The sequence below is a fragment of the Agelaius tricolor genome, unplaced genomic scaffold (genome assembly GCF_023055355.1).
Source record: "Agelaius tricolor isolate 1412-34295 unplaced genomic scaffold, bAgeTri1.0.p SCAF_20, whole genome shotgun sequence".
In the NCBI taxonomy this organism is placed as follows: Eukaryota; Metazoa; Chordata; class Aves; order Passeriformes; family Icteridae; genus Agelaius; species Agelaius tricolor.
Window position 1 is genome coordinate 4,809,508 of NW_027269280.1, and position 16,385 is coordinate 4,825,892.

A 16,385-nucleotide genomic window follows, 5' to 3' on the forward strand; every position below is an offset into this window, starting at 1 on the left:
CCTTACCATGTCCCTACATCCCTAGTCCCTTTTTACCATGTCCCAGTCCCACATTACCGTGCCCCAGTCTCTTGTTACTGTGTCCCCACGCCCCCGTTCCCTTGTTACAATGTCCCAATCTCTTGTCACCCTGTCCCCAGGCCCTGGTTACCATGTCCCAGTCTCTCATTACCATGTCCCCATGTCCCCAGAACCTCGTTACTATGTCCCAGTCCCTGGTCACCATGTCCCAGTCTCTTGTCCCCATGTCCCCAGTCCCTGGTTACCATGCCCCAGTCCCTTGTCCCTCTGTCCCCAGTCCCTGATTACCATGTCCCAGTCCCTTGTCCCCATGTCCCCCTGTCCCCAGTCCCTGGTTACCGTGTCCCAGTCCCTTGTCCCCCTGTCCCAGTCCCTTGTCCCCCTGTCCCCCTGTCCCAGTCCCTGGTTACCGTGTCCCTTGTCCCCCTGTCCCCTGTCCCCAGTCCCTGGTTACCATGTCCCAGTCCCTTGTCCCCGTGTCCCCATGTCCCCAGAACCTCGTTACTATGTCCCAGTCCCTGGTCACCATGTCCCAGTCTCTTGTCCCCATGTCCCCAGTCCCTGGTTACCATGCCCCAGTCCCTTGTCCCCCTGTCCCCAGTCCCTGATTACCATGTCCCAGTCCCTTGTCCCCGTGTCCCCCTGTCCCCAGTCCCTGGTTACCGTGTCCCAGTCCCTTGTCCCCCTGTCCCAGTCCCTTGTCCCCCTGTCCCCCTGTCCCAGTCCCTGGTTACCGTGTCCCTTGTCCCCCTGTCCCCTGTCCCAGTCCCTGGTTACCGTGTCCCTTGTCCCCCTGTCCCCCTGTCCCCAGTCCCTGATTACCATGTCCCAGTCCCTTGTCCCCATGTCCCCCTGTCCCCAGTCCCTGGTTACCATGTCCCAGTCCCTTGTCCCTGTGTCCCCCTGTCCCCAGTCCCTGGTTACCGTGTCCCAGTCCCTTGTCCCCCTGTCCCCAGTCCCTGGTTACCATGCCCCATCTCTTGTCCCCCTGTCCCCAGTCCCTGGTTACCGTGTCCCAGTCCCTTGTCCCCCTGTCCCCAGTCCCTGGTTACCATGTCCCAGTCCCTTGTCCCCCTGTCCCCCTGTCCCAGTCCCTGGTCACCATGTCCCAGTCCCTTGTCCCCCTGTCCCCAGTCCCTGGTTACCGTGTATGCGCCGCGCACGGGGCCGTGGTAGAAGATGAAGAGGCCGATGAGCTGCTCCAGGAGGCGCCGGCAGCTCACGTCAGGCAGCTCCACAGCACAGCCCAGAACCTGCAGCACACACAGCAGGGCATGCAGGAGGTTGCCTGACAGAACTCGGGCACGACAAGTGAGAACAGCTCTCATCACTTTCACACAAGGACAGGCAGCTCTGTGCAGGCAGACACCCCTCGGAATCACAGTCACAGGAAAAGGAAATGCAAACATACCCACACAAGAGCCCTGGCACAGACAGGATAAATAAATATATATCAGAGATGCAGAGCTTCAGACACACTCCCTTCCCACGTTAGATGACCTAACTTGGTGCTTTAATAGCTAAGAACATTTTCCTGAAAACAAGTACTTCAAAATGTTCTAATTAACTCATTATTTATATTATGATGATGTTCCATCTAGTTTTTGAGTTGCTGAAACAGAGGCAGCAGTGCCAGTTAAATGGGGCTGACTGGCCTCAGCCCAGTTCCCAGGGATGGTTTGGGGCACTTTTGTCACAACTGCCACACGCTGCTCTTTATATATGAAATGTCTGTGGGCACTGACAAAGCTCTGGGGATGCTGAGGGCTAGAAGGAAAGAACAATCAGACTTTCAAACAGTGACTGTGTCCTTACAAACTGCAGCACATGGATCCTGTTACTCCCCCATCCCTGGAAGTGTCCAGGGCCAGGTTGGACTGGGCTCCCCATGTCCTGGCAGGCTGCATCCTCTACAAAGGCTTGTAAGTAACCAGGTGTTTGTTCCCTGGAGGGTTAAATCCACCCCTTTCCAGGGCTTGGGTCCTGGAGTGCATCCAGGGAGCAGAGCAAGGGCTGCTCTTGGTTGTTCAAGAGCTTCAGGCAGGGCAGTCCCTGGCTGTCTGTGTTCACTGAGACCGAGTGGTTTGTGGAATCATGGGATCATGGAATGGCTTGGATTGGAAGGGATCTTAAATCCCATCCTGTTCCACCCCCTGCCATGAGCAGGGACACTTTCCACTGGCCTAGGTTGCTGAAAACCTCATCCAGCCTGGCCTTGGACTGTGTCCTTACAAACTGCAGCATGTGGATCCCATTATCCCCCATCCCTGGAAGTGTCCAAGGCCAGGTTGGATGGGAACAGTGGAAGGTGTCCCTGCCTATGGCAGGGAGTGGAACTGGATGAGCTTTAAGGTTCCTTCCAGCCCAAACCAGTCTGGGATTTTGGGATTCTGTTTCCAGCCAGGAACATCATAAGAAATCCCTTTGGGTGTGGGCACAGAAATGAGGTGCTTGAAATTTTTCTGCAGGAAGCTGAAGTGACTGCCAGGCCACAGAAAACAGAATTTAAGTTATGAATGAAATGAAATTTGTGCACTGCAAGGACCCTCCCCAGCTCTCCCTGGGTGCAGCCCACACCCTGAATAATAAACCCCCATGGTCTGATCCCGTCCTTCAGCCCCTGGCTGTTTTCACTCTGTGACTGCTCTGGAGCTCCTGAACTCACCCACAGAAAGTCTCCATCCACCACCACGGCAAACTTGAGCTTCCTGAGGCGGACCAGGCTGGGAGGGGCCCCGGAGATCTCGGTGAGGCAGCGAACAACCCCGGCCATCTGCCCACACAGCAGCTCCTGCTGCTCTGGGATGGTCTGCCAGGGAGCAAAGGCTTTAACTTCCCATTAAAAGAACTCAGGAAAAAAAAATCACTGCTGTTTTCAGGTATAAATAAAAAATAATTATCATTTCAACTCAATTTGCAGAAAGGGTTGTTAGGAATTGGCACAGGCTGCCCAGGGCAGTGGTGGAGTCACCATCCCTGTAAGTGTGAGAAAGAAAATGTGTGGGTGTGACACTTGGGGACAAGGTTTAGTGGTGCTGGGTTCATGGCTGGATTTTATTCCAACCTTAACAACTCTAGGATTCTATAAATCAATTGCAGTAGAACAGGCAAATTTCTGGGAGAAAAAGAATTGGATTGCTTTCTCCAGGCAGCACAAGGGCCTGGGGCTTATGGAGAGGAACTTTCATCCCTCATTTTTGTTTATTCACATCAGCAGGACAGAGCTGGGCTGTGCTGGCCCATTCCTCAGGGAGGGAGCAGAGTTTAACCCCACTGCTGTGCCCTGAGAGCCCAGCCCTGCTCCACCTGAAGCTAATTGAGAATTAGGATTTCTTTAAAAATTTCTTAAAACTCTTGTGACTACTAAGTAAGGATTAATCCAAACCACCTGGAAGCTCAACCCCTCCTGATCCAGAACCATCAGCAGTACTTTACAGGTACTGAAATAAAGCAGACATTACCTGGGGAGGGTAAAAATAACAGATGCCAGCACTTGTAGGATCCCCTTCCTCCTTCACTTTTGAGCCATCATAAAGGAAAAAGTAATTCCACCTAAAAAACATTGGCAGAAATGATTGTGTATTTGAAAACTGTTACCCTTCTCCCTCTCCTGTCTATTTCTACAGAAGAGCAACAAAAAGTTATTGCAAATGGAGAGATTGATTCTTTGCACAATCACACGGAGTTTAAACCCAAAAGCAGCACCAAAAAGGTCCCTCATTATTAAATTTGACCACTTCTGTGAGTTTCAAATAGGTTCTAGAACTCCAACTCTCAGACACGTGGAAGGAAATCTGGAAAAAAGTGGATTTGTGAGATATTGCACCTTCAGCACACGGGATAATTATAATTAAGAGAATACAATAATTATTATCGTTATCGAGAATTATTATCCACGTGCAACTCAAGCAGCTCCCGGGTGCTGCCTGCACTCAAAGCTCCCAAGAAGAAGGAGACAGCAGGGTCCCTCTGACGATGTGATATCGTTCTGCTCAGAATTTCTTGAACGCACGTATTCAGTAACACTCTGCATCCTGCCCTGTCAGCCAGCACAAGCTCGGAACGAGCTCCATGCGGGAGTTTTCCCGCAGGACCAGCCCGGATCTGGAGCCCAGGCTGGCTCAGAGCTGGCACCGAGGAAGCCGCGCTGCTGCCGGGCCGGGAGCGGGAGGCTGGATCCGCTCCCGTACCTCCCCTCCAGGGCCCGGGACCGAGCTGCTGAGCCCCGGGAGCTGCCAGACCTCACCAGAACCGGGGACAGAATGAGGGAAGGGCCGGAGGTGCTTCCCGGGGCACCGGCACGGGGGGCGGCGAGCGGGGAAGGGGCTCACCATGGCGCGGGGCCGGGCGCGGCTGGGCGGGCCATGGCTGCGGGAGGCTGCGGCGGCTCGGGGATGCTCCGCGCCGTTCCGGGATGCTCCGGGATCCCCCCGCTCGCTCCCGCCGCCGGTTCCGGGCGCGCCCCCGGTCCCGTGACCGCGCACGTGACCGCGCGCATGGCGGCGCTGGCGGGAGGGCGGCGAGCGGGGCGCGCCCGGCGGCGGCGGCGGGGCCGGGGCGAGGAGGAGGAGGATGATGATGATGAGGAGGAGGAAGGGGAAGGCGGCCCCGGAATAGAAGCGTTGCTGCGGCGGCTGCGAGAGGCGCGGTGAGTGCCCGGCCCCGGCCCGTGTGTCCTCTCGCCGCCGCGCCCCGCTAACGCCGCGCTCTGCCCGCAGGGACGAAATGCTGAGCTCCGGCTTCTGGGCGGCGAGCGCCGGTGAGTGCGGGGAGCGGGGGGTGCGGGACAGCGGGGACTGCGAGCCCCGGCCCCGCCGCGCTGACCCCGCCGCCCGCAGGAGCCGTGCGGGCCCCGCTGGGCGCGGAGCCGCCCGCCCGCTGCGTGTGCTACGGGCTGGGCCGCTTCGGGCGCTGCCCCATCGCCCGCTGCCAGCTCGCCTTCCTGCTGCTGCTGCTGGACGAGCTGCGGGTGAGCACCGGCACCGGGGGGAGCAGCGGGGCAGCACCGGGCCGTGCTCACGCTGAGACAGAGTAGAAATAATCCAGAGTAGAAATCCATTTTTGATTTAGGGGAAATGTACATCTTTGAGTCTGTGGTTAGAAAACATAGCGATGTAGCCTGACTGCAAGGCCTAGGCTCAGAGAAACTGCTTCAGTGAAGGACAGAGATGAGGGGGAGGAGACAGAGACACTGCTGTGAGAGCAGGTCAACCTGACCTAGGAATTCTTTCTGGTAAAGAAGAACTAGCGGCAAATGTCACGTGAAATTCGTAAAAATGAATATGTATGGACCTATTGTGAAATTGTATGCATATGTATTTGAGAGGGGAGTAAAAAGGGACCTGAAGTTCCCAGAGGTACGCATGTCTTTTAAGGAGAGTAATCCCCACATGCGTCCGGCGCTGTAATAAACGTACCGGCTTTACAGCTTCCACAAAGTTGTGCAGTTTTTGGTTATCTCTGCCGCTGTCCCCGCAGGTGCCACCCGCACACTGCGCACTGTTCGACCCGGCCTTCTCGGCGCGGGAGGCGGCGGCGCTGCGAGCGCTGGGGCTGTGCCTGCTCCCGGAGAATGAGGTGAGGACAGCCCCGGTCACACCGCGGGGCCCGCGGATGGGGCTCGGCCGTGATGGGCTCGGTGGTTCCCGGGCAGGAGGGGAAACACGGGATCGAGGGTGCGACCACGCTGTTCTACATGGTGCACTGCGGGAAGGCCCTGTACAACAACCTGCTGTGGAGCAACTGGAGCCCAGCGGCGCTCTCCAAGCTGGTCATCATCGGGAACAGCTTCCAAGGGATCGAGGAGAGGTCTGTGCCCAGCCTGGACAGGCTCTAGTGCTCCCCACCATGCTTTCCTCTTCTCTGTCCCCCCACTTTGATTTTATTGCTTCTGACAGCAATTTCCCTGTTTCGTGCATTTTTGTTGCCATAAAGTTTTCAGTTGTGAGCCCTCTCCTCCATCCTCTGTCCCACCCCCATGCAGAAAACCTGTCTAAATCCACAGGAATGTGGTGTCTAACACAGACATCTTCTGTTTTTGTAGATTGCTGTCCAGAATCTTGGAGAGAGATTATTCTTACATAGCAAAGGTATGAGGTAACAGTATTTAACATTATTGTTCCATGTTGACAACACACCTTTTAATGAGAATGGAAGGAAATGAACTGCCATTGCAAAGAAGGGGGGGTTATTTTCAAAACCTTTTTCCTAGACACTATAATATAAAAGCTTATCACTTTAGGATTGTTGAACATCTGCAGAACATCCTGCACACAGGGGCTAAGGGTAATGTAACACCATTCTCATCCTCACTGGCTCAGCTCTGCAGGAAGGGGCTGCTGCACTGTCTGTAACTTTTTCCCCAAATGATCTTTAGGTTTTGAAAGGAGTGGAGGAAGTGGCACTCCCCAGTCACCCCCGGTACCTGGACACCTTCAATGACACCTCTGTGCACTGGTTTCCCTTGGATAAACTGCAGGCGCTCTCCCCTGAGGTCTGGGACTTTGTGGAGGAGCCAATGTACCAAGATTGTGAGGACCTGGAGATCATCAGGAAGGGGGAGGAAGCCACTGCCAAGTCCTGACCATCCCTGTGGTGGCAGGGCTGGGATCCTCATCTCTTCCCATGGAAGCTTCTGTGCAGCTAAGATGGAGCTCAAGTAGCAACTGTGGCATCAGGCTCTGTCCAAAGTGGCAGCACCTGAATGCTGAGGTGATGGGACATTTTTGTATTTTATTTAATAAAAAAGTAAAGCTGAGCTTTGATTTACACTCACTGAACTCCACCAAACTAATTCCACCAAAACCTGCCTTGGGAGCCATTCACACTGCAGTGACTGCTCTGATTCCCTCCCCTTCCATAACAATTCGAGGCATTGCATGTCCTACACACATTGCAAAGCATCAAAAAAGGGGAAATTATCAGAGGGGTTTGTAGTGGGAGGTGTTGGGGCCTGGTTTCCAGTGCACACTTGGAAAAAGCTCCCAGCTCTCATTGCTGCTGAGATCAGCTGTTGATCAGTCCTGAGAACAATCAGGTTGGCTCCCTCCAGGAAAACTTTAGTGTTCCTTCCCTCACCTCTGTGCTCTTAACCACTGCAGTCCCACAGCAGAGAGAGCTGGGACAGGTCCTGGCTGTGTGCAGCAAAGAGGAGCCCAATGTGTGAGGGATGTTGTGGGGACAGTAACTCACTGCCAGCACAAGCTGTGACATCTGTCACTAGAGACTCAGGGGACTCAGCTAGGCCAGCCCTCACCGAGCAGAGAACGTGATCCCTCCTCACCTGCTGGTAAACCTGTCCCAGGTGGCAATTACAAGTGTCAGCACTGCTTGTTCTCCCTTAGCCTGGCTTCCTAGGTCAGGAAGTCTGGCCCTCCGTCCTCTTACCACTGCCTGAACAGCTCTTCCAATAAAACCATCCTGGCATCCAGCTCCAGTGTCACCATTTACAAACCTGGAACTTTATTCTAAGGGTTACCCAGAGGCTGTTCCTGGGTGGTGACTCAGTCCCTAGCGGGGCCTCCCTTCGCCATTTCAATGAGGCTCTGCAGCGAGGTGGGCACCCAGATCTTCTGCACAGAGGCTTCACTTGGCCATGTCTGAGGTTCTGCAGCAAGGTGGGCACCCAGGGTGGTCTCCCCTTGCACTGAGGCCTCACTTGGCCATGTCTGAGGTTCTGCAGTGAGGTGGGCACCCAGAGTGATCTCCCCTTGCACAGAGGCCTCACTTGGCCATGTCCATGAGGCTCTGCAGCAAGGTGGGCACCCAGGGTGGTCTCTCCTTGCACTGAGGCCTCACTTGGCCATGTCTGAGGCTCTGCAGCGAGGTGGGCACCCAGGGTGGTCTCCCCTTGCACTGAGGCCTCACTTGGCCATGTCGATGAGGCTCTGCAGCGAGGTGGGCACCCAGGTCTTCTCCCCTTGCACGAACACCACGCCCCTGTCGATGTAGATGACGATCCTGCCGAAGGTGTAGAGCTGCTTGCCCTCGTGCCTCTTCCCGATGACGGGCATGAAGACGATGTTGTGCTCCTCGGCCTTGGTCTGGATGAGGTCCTTGAAGTTCATGGGCACGGAGCCGGCGGCGGCGCCAATGCCGCGCTGGGCCATGTTCTCGGCCTCGCGCCGCTCCTGCATGGCCTCGTACTGGAAGTCCTTGCGCCGCTCCGTGTGCGTCAGGTACGCGATGTTCTCCCGGGCACCCGGCTGCATGTACCCACCTGGGGGAGAGAATGGGGAGAAAACCCTCCTGAGCTGCTCACCTCCATCCAGGACATGAATTGGAGTGTGGTGGTCAAGTTTGGGCTCAGAAAGGGAGTTCTCAGTTTTGGAAAGAGGGCAGAGTTCAGGTGCTGCTCCCTCAGGCACGCCCTTCTCTTTTATGCCATGTAACTCCCAACTATCACTTTTAGGTACTAGGGAGAATCATGTGGAAGGGAACTGCTGGTTCCCTTCACCTCACCATAAAGAAAAAAATACCCAAGAATGGCAGCTTTAGAAGTCAAGCCCTAAAGGATGATATCTGACTGACAGGGCAAGGCTGGAAGCGGATCAGTTGTTCAACAGCTCAGGAAGCCACCAAAAATCTGTTTCTGCTTCAGTGCAGTCCAGAACTATTGAGCAGCACCTCAGAGGTGTTCTTTAAGGACAGAGCCCACTGACTTTCACTCATGTGAGTTCCTGCCACGCTGCCCCAATCAGCCTCCCAGTGCTGCCAGCCCAGAGCAGCAGAGCCACCCCCATGAGCCACCTACCCACGCTGGAGGACACAGCCCTGTTCATGATGTCAAGGGCTTCGTTGAACTTGTCTTTGATGGAGGGATGTGCCAGCACCTGGTCTGAGAACATGGACTTCCAGCCCAGGTACCACTTGGTGATCTCTTCGTAGTTGGGGCTGTTACTGAGCCAAGAGCAGAGCACCTGCAGAGCAAGGGACAGGTCAAAGGGAGCACAGGGACGTCTGTGCAGGAGAGGCCCCTCTGCCACAGAATCCCAGAGTCATTTAACATGGAAAAGACTCCAAGAGTATTGAGTCCAATGTATGAACAATCATCCCCTTATCAACCAGCCCAGAGCCCTGAGTCCTACATCCAAGCATTCCTTGGACACCTCCAGGGATGGGAACTCAATCACCTCCCTGGGCAGTCCCTTCCAGTGCCTGAACACCTTTTTCTTCCATGAGGAAATTCCTCCTGACATCCAACCTGAATCTCTCCTGGCATAATTTGCCACTTGGTTTATTACTGTCAGTAAAAGGAGGAACTGTTCCAATGACTACTGAGCTGTGAGTGGGAACCAGCCCAGCTCAGCACCAGGGCAGCAATTCCTGCACAGGAATCTCTATAACACTCCTCAGTTAATCAAACCTCTTTCCTCAGCCCTCAGTGCCTCACCTGCAGCCATTTTGGGAAGAAGTGTTTCTCCAGCAGCCCAACAAGGCTGGAGACAGAAATCATCCCCTCCCAGTCAATCACCCAGTAAAAAGCATCCATGTGCTGCTGGTGAGGGTTGATGATGAGCTCATTCAGGCACATTCCTGGGAAAGGAGAGGACAGTTAGAAAAGAGCCTCACTCAGTTTTATCAGTGCCCTGATCCCTTTCACCACCAACACACAGAACTTGAGCAGCATCTTTTTGTTATCCTAAAGGACAGTGGGGATCTTTGGCTGATCCTGCCACAAAATGGTGCATGTCCACTTCCCATGATTACAATTTGCAGCCAGAACTGAGAAACCAAAATAACTTGACTATTTTTTGACCTTTGAGCCTCTTTGCATTACAAAACTCATGGTGAAACATTAGAACAGACCAAGGAATTCAGGAGTAACAGAGAGACCTCTTACAGCCTGGTCCTACCTGATAGCTCTCAGATATTCCTACCAGCTGGAAATGGATGATTTATAAAAAAATAAGACAGAAAACCTAGAGAATAAGCAGAGTAATTCCTTGTATTTTTCTAATATTTCTGCCTCTGCACAGGACAGGTAGCAGAAAATCAGAGGAAAGCTTGGTCTAATCTCATTAACAACAACCTCTGATGTAACACTGGCACCCACATATTAGCAAGGTGGAAGGTGCCAATGCCAGCACTGTCTACTGTCTCACCGAGTTTAGGCACGATGTTCTTGACCATGAAAGCCTCCCAGGAGCCAGGAGTGAACACATCCTTCCAGGGCTGAAGGATGAGCTTGGCAGAGGAGTCGCTGGGGTGCCACTTCTGCAGGGCGTTGGCCAGCTTGTTGCGGATGGGCGAGTACAGCGGCTCCAGGCGCGCCTGCATCAGCGGCAGCCAGGGGTGGATCCACGAGTGGATGGGCACCGTGTCTGTCAGAGGGTTCCAGCTCTCCACCTTGGGGCACAACAGCAAAGATTAACTCAATCCAGGCACCAGCAGCGAGTTCTTGTGAAGCATAAAGAGCTCTGCAACCCCCGACTCCTCAATCCATCGGCAGAGGCTGCACAATGGTGTTTGGGAGGTCCAGCTGGAATTCAAACAGCGGTTCAGAGCATGGCTTTTCTTTCCCCTGCCCTCTTCTCTCACCTCCTTCTGCAGCTTGGGGAAGATGAGCTGATCCAGAATGTTATCCAGTATCCACACAGGGACAACGTTCACCCAGCTATCCAAGAAATCCACCATGGATCCACAGTTCCTCGGCTGCCACCGCGCCACGATGTTCCTGACATATGGCATCCAGATCTCCCACATCAGTCTGGCAAGAAAGCCCAAATAAATCAAAGTGAAGCTCAAAGCTACAGCCTGGGCCTAAATAAACTAAATGGGAGCAGTTAGTTAAAGCTGCTTCTTTTCTATAGCTGCAAACTGGATTTTAACAGGCCCAGCAAGGGAATCCTCTGGAAAAGCTCCCTTGTGTCTGCCCCTGAGGAAGCAGCAGAGGAAGATGCTGCACAAAGTAGAAATCATTTGTTCTTTACCTGTGAAAAGCATCTGTTGACAGGTCCTGCCCACTGTGGGATAACAGCTGATCGTTTTCCAGAAGGCTCTTCCACTTGGCTATGATCTCTGTGCCGTATGTACAGTCCTGGGAATGACAGGGCACAAATGGTCCATATCATTTTCCATTAACTCCAGCTGGGATCTGCACAGAGCAGGCTGAGGGTATGCTGAGCACAGCCAGCCTTTTCACCTCCTCTCAGGGCAAACCAGGAGCTTTCAGTCTTAATTCCAGAATCCCACAATCATTCAAGTTGGAAAAGAACTCCCAGACCACTGAGCCCAACCTGTGCCCCTTACCACCTTGTCACCAGCCCAGAGCAGTGAGTGCCACATCTGTTATTTCCTAAATAACTTTTAGTAAAGTCCTGCCAGAGAAAAATCCCACCTTACAGTATTAACACATCTCCAGGGAGAGGACAGTCTGAACTTTAGCAGGTGTACAGAGAGATCCAGACTGTATTCCAGCCTAAATTGCACTGAGGACAGACTGTGCATCTCTGATACTTGACAGACAAATCTCTCCTGCTTTTGCTAGAAAACAACAGCTAGAGATTTTTCACCAATTTTTTCATCCCAACACTCATAAAAGGGTGTTGGTGTTTTAGGTGTTTTAAAATTTAGGTGTTTTAGGTTTTAAAAAATTTAGGTGTTAGGTTTTTAAAATTTAGGTGTTTTAGCCTTACAAACTCCTAAATTTTTACCCAGCAAATGTCTGAGAGTGGGGACAGTAGAGTTTCATTTTGTCTCTTTTCTTTTTCTCCAGACTGATCAGGAATTTAGAATCCCAGAACCCCAGATTGGTTTGGATTTGAAGGGACCTTAAAGTTCATCATGAGATGAGCCACCTGCCACGGGCAGGGTCACCTCCCACTAGACCACAGTGGGGACAAGGTAACAAAGATTACTGGAGCCATCAAGTGAGAGCTGCAGATAACTCAAACCAACACACACCTTGAGGGGATCCCAGTTCTTGAAGTATTCCTTCATGAGGGGATAAACTATGGCCACTGCCAGGTCCACCCTGTCTGACATCCTGTACTCCTCGTAGTACTTGTCCTGCAGGGTCTCAAAGATCTTTGCACACTCATCCAGGGTCAGAGGGTTCTCACAGCCCGGCTGCATCCGCCTCTCACACTCCTCCACCATGTCCAGCACCTTGCTGAGGTTGCTGATGGCCTTCTCCTCGTGGGACAGCACCTCAGCCATCTTCTGGATCTCGTGGCTGAGGTTGACCACCATGTCCCTCTCGTACTGCAGCTGCCGGTCGCTCTGGATGATCTCCTGCTCCGTGATGTCGATGAGCAGCTGCAGGTTGTGCTCCAGCTCGGGCAGGGCAAAGCCCTGGGGCTTGGAGTCCTTGCCCAGGGGCTGCTGGGGGCTGTCATCTGGGATGTTGTGCTTGTGGCTGATCTGGCTGTAGCTGTAATAAACCTTCTGCTCCCGGCCCGTCATGTCGATCACCTGCCAGCACACAGAACAGAAATTCTCTAACAAAAAACTTTCAGCTTCACAAAAGGAGAAAATCCCTGACTCCAAATTGAAATCTGGAGATTTCCAAGGACGTTAATTACTCCAGGACATTAATTACTACAGTGTATGCTAACATACACTGTATTTGAACAAGGGGATTGCTTTCACAATGGTCTTCTCCACACACAAGGAGTTACAACAAGTAAGAGACAATCTGGAATCAGAGCCACAGGAATCTCCTCACCTCATCCCAGTTTCACTGAATGATTCTACAAGCAGTGATCTTGCCATTGGTTACTGCACTTAGAACTTTTATAATTTTATAAAGATACTTTAATATCAGATTCATCATTTTATTGAGTTCCCTTACTGTCCCTTTGAGGTAGAAGATGGTTCAAACAATCCCAAAAAGGACAACTGTGCTTTCAGAAGTGGGTGAGTGTTGATTATGACAAATGTGAAACAATTAAACTTAAATTGCAATTAACCCCCTACACACAGTGACATTTAATCTAATTTGTCACCACATCCAGGTGACACAGAGCTGTTATATGGCTCGGGGATGAGTTCCATGAGGCTGCACAGGCAGTTCCTAGGATTGGCTTTACTGAGGTTACCGGTGCCTAAAATGTGCTGGTGACACCAAAGGGCCCAAACTGTTCCTCAGGGGTCACCCTAGGCTTATCAACCTCACCTTGACCTGGGACAGCTCCTTCTGAGGGGCTGCAAGCTGCTTGCTGATCCTGCCTTTGGCTTTCAGCTCTTCCACTGTTTTGTAGCTGTACTTGGGCTTTTTCTTGCCTCCGTTCGGGTCCTTCCGCCACTGGCTGAGCTCCTTCTGAAACTCCTGGACAAAAACAGCAGAGTTGAGGTGCCTGCTCTTTGTCACACCCTAAATCTGCCTCTTTTTACAGGAAAATAACCTGATCAGATAATAATCAGATATAATCAGATCAATGAGGAATTTGTACAGGAAATAAATGGGAAGTGGAAAAGCTCATGCCAAGCCAGCTTGGATGCTGTGGGCCAGTCACCCACCCTATGGATTAAATGAACAGGATGTTCCTGGTCTTTTTTTTTATTAAAACAAAAGACAAGGACTATTTATGTGGGGGACTCCTCAAAGGAGGGATTCTAGCAAAGCTACTGAAATAGAGTGAGCCAGAAACAACAAAGAACATTATAGTGACAAGGAAGATCTGCCTAAATGAAATCAACATGCTCTGTGTTTGGATTCTTATCTACAATGAGCCCAAACAGTTTTCTCTGACACAGAAATTAAGAAAACTGAATTTTGCACACAGAACAGCAGGGAAACAGCAAGAACCCCAGAAATACCTCCTCAGTTTCCTCTTCTGAGTCCACCACAGGGAAGTCCTGCAAGGACTGCGTGGTCCTCTCGGAGCCATAAGCGCCCACAGCACCTTTGCCTTTCCTCTGCTTGGCCTCGATGGGGTTGATGATTCCTGGCAGGATGGGAATGGGGTCAGCAGGAGCACTTTGTGTGCTGGGAGAGAGCTGAACAGCTAGGCTTTCCCTGTGAGTTACCAGATCAGCACCAACGCCCTCCCTGGCACTGCCTCCAGCACTGTAGTGCTTCCAACATCACCAATTCCCTGTAAAAATTCCCTGTAAAATCACTTCATCTCAGCACACACCAAACTGCCAAAGCACAGCCCTACTCCCAGCCACATTTCACTGCCTTTTTATTCTGCCACGTAAAACAGCATCTCCTTTCCTGTGGGATGACCACCTTTGGAATTTACTGCCTTTCTTCTTGCTCTTTTTCTCTTGCAAATGACCACAGGTCAGTTTGAACACCCCTGACTCTCACCACAGGGCCCGGATCACTGGCAGGAAAACAAGAAGGAAGTTTAAGCCGCCTGGGACTGGCAGTTCTTTAAGGAATCCAACCTCTCCCCCAAATCCCCAGTTAACAATAATAAACCACCAAACACACTGACAATACCTTGAGCATTCTTCCCCAGACCCCTTCCAGGGACATATCCCATCTTCTGGAGAAGCTTCTGCCCAATGCCTTTAGTGTGTCTCTCCCAGCTGCCAAAATCCACAAAGGACTTGGAGCCTCCTACGAAGCCTTTCTGGCTGGGCTTGAAATTTCCACCCTGTCAAAAACAAACACAGGCTTCAAATAACCAAAGTGTGCAAAACTCCTCTCAGAAGGTTCTTCCCACACTGCCCAGCTCACTGGAACCTCGCTTGTGCATCCATGAAGGACCTGTGGAGATCCCTGAAATTCCTCAGATAGGAAAGGAAAATCCTGAAAAAACTCTGGCTGACAACCTGACAGTTCTCAGGTTTCACCACCAGATTTAGCTGAAGCTGATTCCTGATTCTTTCAGGTTTTAATTGAAAATAAGGGTCTTTGAGTTTTAATCTATAACATGCCTGGATTTGTCTGTTCTGTGAAAGCAGAAAAATCAAGTCTCTGAAAGGCAGGAAACCACAGGAATTCTCTGCTTTAAACCTCATTGACCAAAAGGAATATTGAGAAAAATGAAAGGACTGATTCCCAAGGACACACAGTTATTATATCAATGCACAGTTGTACCAATGATTTATTATCCTGATTGTTGTTTTATCAATGATACAAAATCCAGAGCACACACTTCCCTTACTGACACATTTGGGTCTCTGGTTTAATTATTCCTCCCTTTTTTAGTGCTCTATTACACTGCCCTCGACTGCAGCCTGAATTTCACAAACATAAAACAGAGAACAGTAAATTTCCTGGAGAACTCACTGTCTTTAACTTCTTGGGCACAAACTCCTTGGGAATCTCCTCCTGCTTCACAGGCTTCTCATCATCATCCGAGTCCTCATTCGAGAGCTCCTCGGCCGCCGCCTTCCTCAGCCCAGCGCTCACAAAGCTCACGGGGGCCGAGTAATCCCTGGAGCTGCAAAATGAGAGGGAATCCTGCTCATTCCTGCAGGAGCCCGGGGGCTGCTGTGCCTTACACCCCCCAAAAATGCGATATTAAAGGCTGTCGAGCTGCTTAACCCTGCTTTTGCCAGGCAATCCCCATCCTCCCCCCTGCGCTGCAGGGAGCGAGCACAGGGAAAATCTCTACAGGTGAGGGGGTCCTGAGGGCAGCCCGGGCTGCTCGGGTGGGTGTTCACAGTCGGGAAAGACACAGGGAACAAGGGGGAGTTCCAGGGAACAGGGGAGCTCCAGGGAACGAGGACGATCCAGAGAATGGGAGGGAGCTACAGAAAACGGGGGGAAGCTCCAGGGAACGGGGGAGCTCCAGGGAATGAGGAGGATTCAGGGAAGGAGGGGAAGATCCAGGAAACCGGGGGGAGCTCCAGGAAACGGAGAGGATCCAGGGAATGGATGAGCTCCAGGGAACGAGGAGGATCCAGGGAATGGGGAGAGGCTCCAGGGAACGGGGGAAGCTCCAGCGAACGAGGAGGATCCAGGGAACCGCGCAGCTCCTGGGGTCCCTGAGCGGGCGGGGGGTCCCAGCCCGGCCGTACCGCTTCCCTCCGAAGCTGGGCCGCTCCTCGTCCGAGTCGCGCTCGGCCCACACGCCGTAGGTCGCCTCCTCCTTGGTCTGGCGGTGTCGCTGCCGGTGCGGGTTGAATTCGTTCTGCAGATCCCAGTCCGACACCTCGAAGCTCTCCATCTCCACGCCATCGTCTCCGTCCGTGCCGTACAGGTGCGACATCGACATGGTGGCTCCGCTGCGATGCCCCAGCCCGCTCAGGGACCCCAAGCCCCCTCAGGAACTCCTGACCCGGGACGCCCGGCCCTCTCAGGAATTCCCGACCCGGGACTCCAAGCCCCCTCAGGAATTCCCGACGCGGGACCCCCAGGTCCCCTCTCCGACCCCAGCACCGGCCCCGGCCGCGCCGCCACAGCGGATGCGCCCCATTCACTTCCGGTCCGCTCCAGCAGCGCACAAGCCCCGCCCCCAAAC

General features: G+C 52.7%; 3 protein-coding genes across 3 annotated transcripts in view; 1 reads left to right on the forward strand and 2 right to left on the reverse strand.

Annotated features, from left to right (window-relative positions):
- HPS4 (HPS4 biogenesis of lysosomal organelles complex 3 subunit 2) overlaps window positions 1–4,643 on the reverse strand; it is a 17,765-nt gene extending 13,122 nt beyond the window's left edge. The window contains exons 1-4 of the mRNA XM_071445268.1: window positions 4,353–4,643; window positions 3,483–3,573; window positions 2,687–2,830; window positions 1,167–1,274 (exon numbers count right to left, since the gene is read on the reverse strand). Coding sequence (XP_071301369.1) covers window positions 1,167–1,274; window positions 2,687–2,830; window positions 3,483–3,573; window positions 4,353–4,519 — 510 coding nt within the window. The 5' untranslated portion in view covers window positions 4,520–4,643. The remainder of the gene's footprint in view (window positions 1–1,166; window positions 1,275–2,686; window positions 2,831–3,482; window positions 3,574–4,352) is intronic.
- SRRD (SRR1 domain containing) lies at window positions 4,490–6,778 on the forward strand. The gene is made up of 7 exons (XM_071445277.1): window positions 4,490–4,669; window positions 4,740–4,780; window positions 4,860–4,990; window positions 5,500–5,598; window positions 5,675–5,829; window positions 6,065–6,110; window positions 6,398–6,778. Exons 1-7 carry the CDS (start codon window positions 4,518–4,520, stop codon window positions 6,602–6,604), a joined length of 831 nt encoding a protein of 276 aa, XP_071301378.1. The 5' UTR covers window positions 4,490–4,517; the 3' UTR covers window positions 6,605–6,778.
- TFIP11 (tuftelin interacting protein 11) lies at window positions 6,029–16,361 on the reverse strand. Its single transcript, XM_071445267.1, has 12 exons — window positions 15,943–16,361; window positions 15,209–15,362; window positions 14,414–14,570; window positions 13,783–13,910; window positions 13,139–13,291; window positions 11,926–12,435; window positions 10,953–11,059; window positions 10,561–10,729; window positions 10,125–10,368; window positions 9,413–9,555; window positions 8,774–8,939; window positions 6,029–8,239 (listed from the first exon to the last, which is right to left on the reverse strand). The coding sequence occupies exons 1-12, from the start codon at window positions 16,137–16,139 to the stop codon at window positions 7,884–7,886; spliced, it is 2,484 nt and encodes an 827-aa protein (XP_071301368.1). The 5' UTR covers window positions 16,140–16,361; the 3' UTR covers window positions 6,029–7,883.
- Window positions 16,362–16,385: the final 24 nt, after the last annotated feature.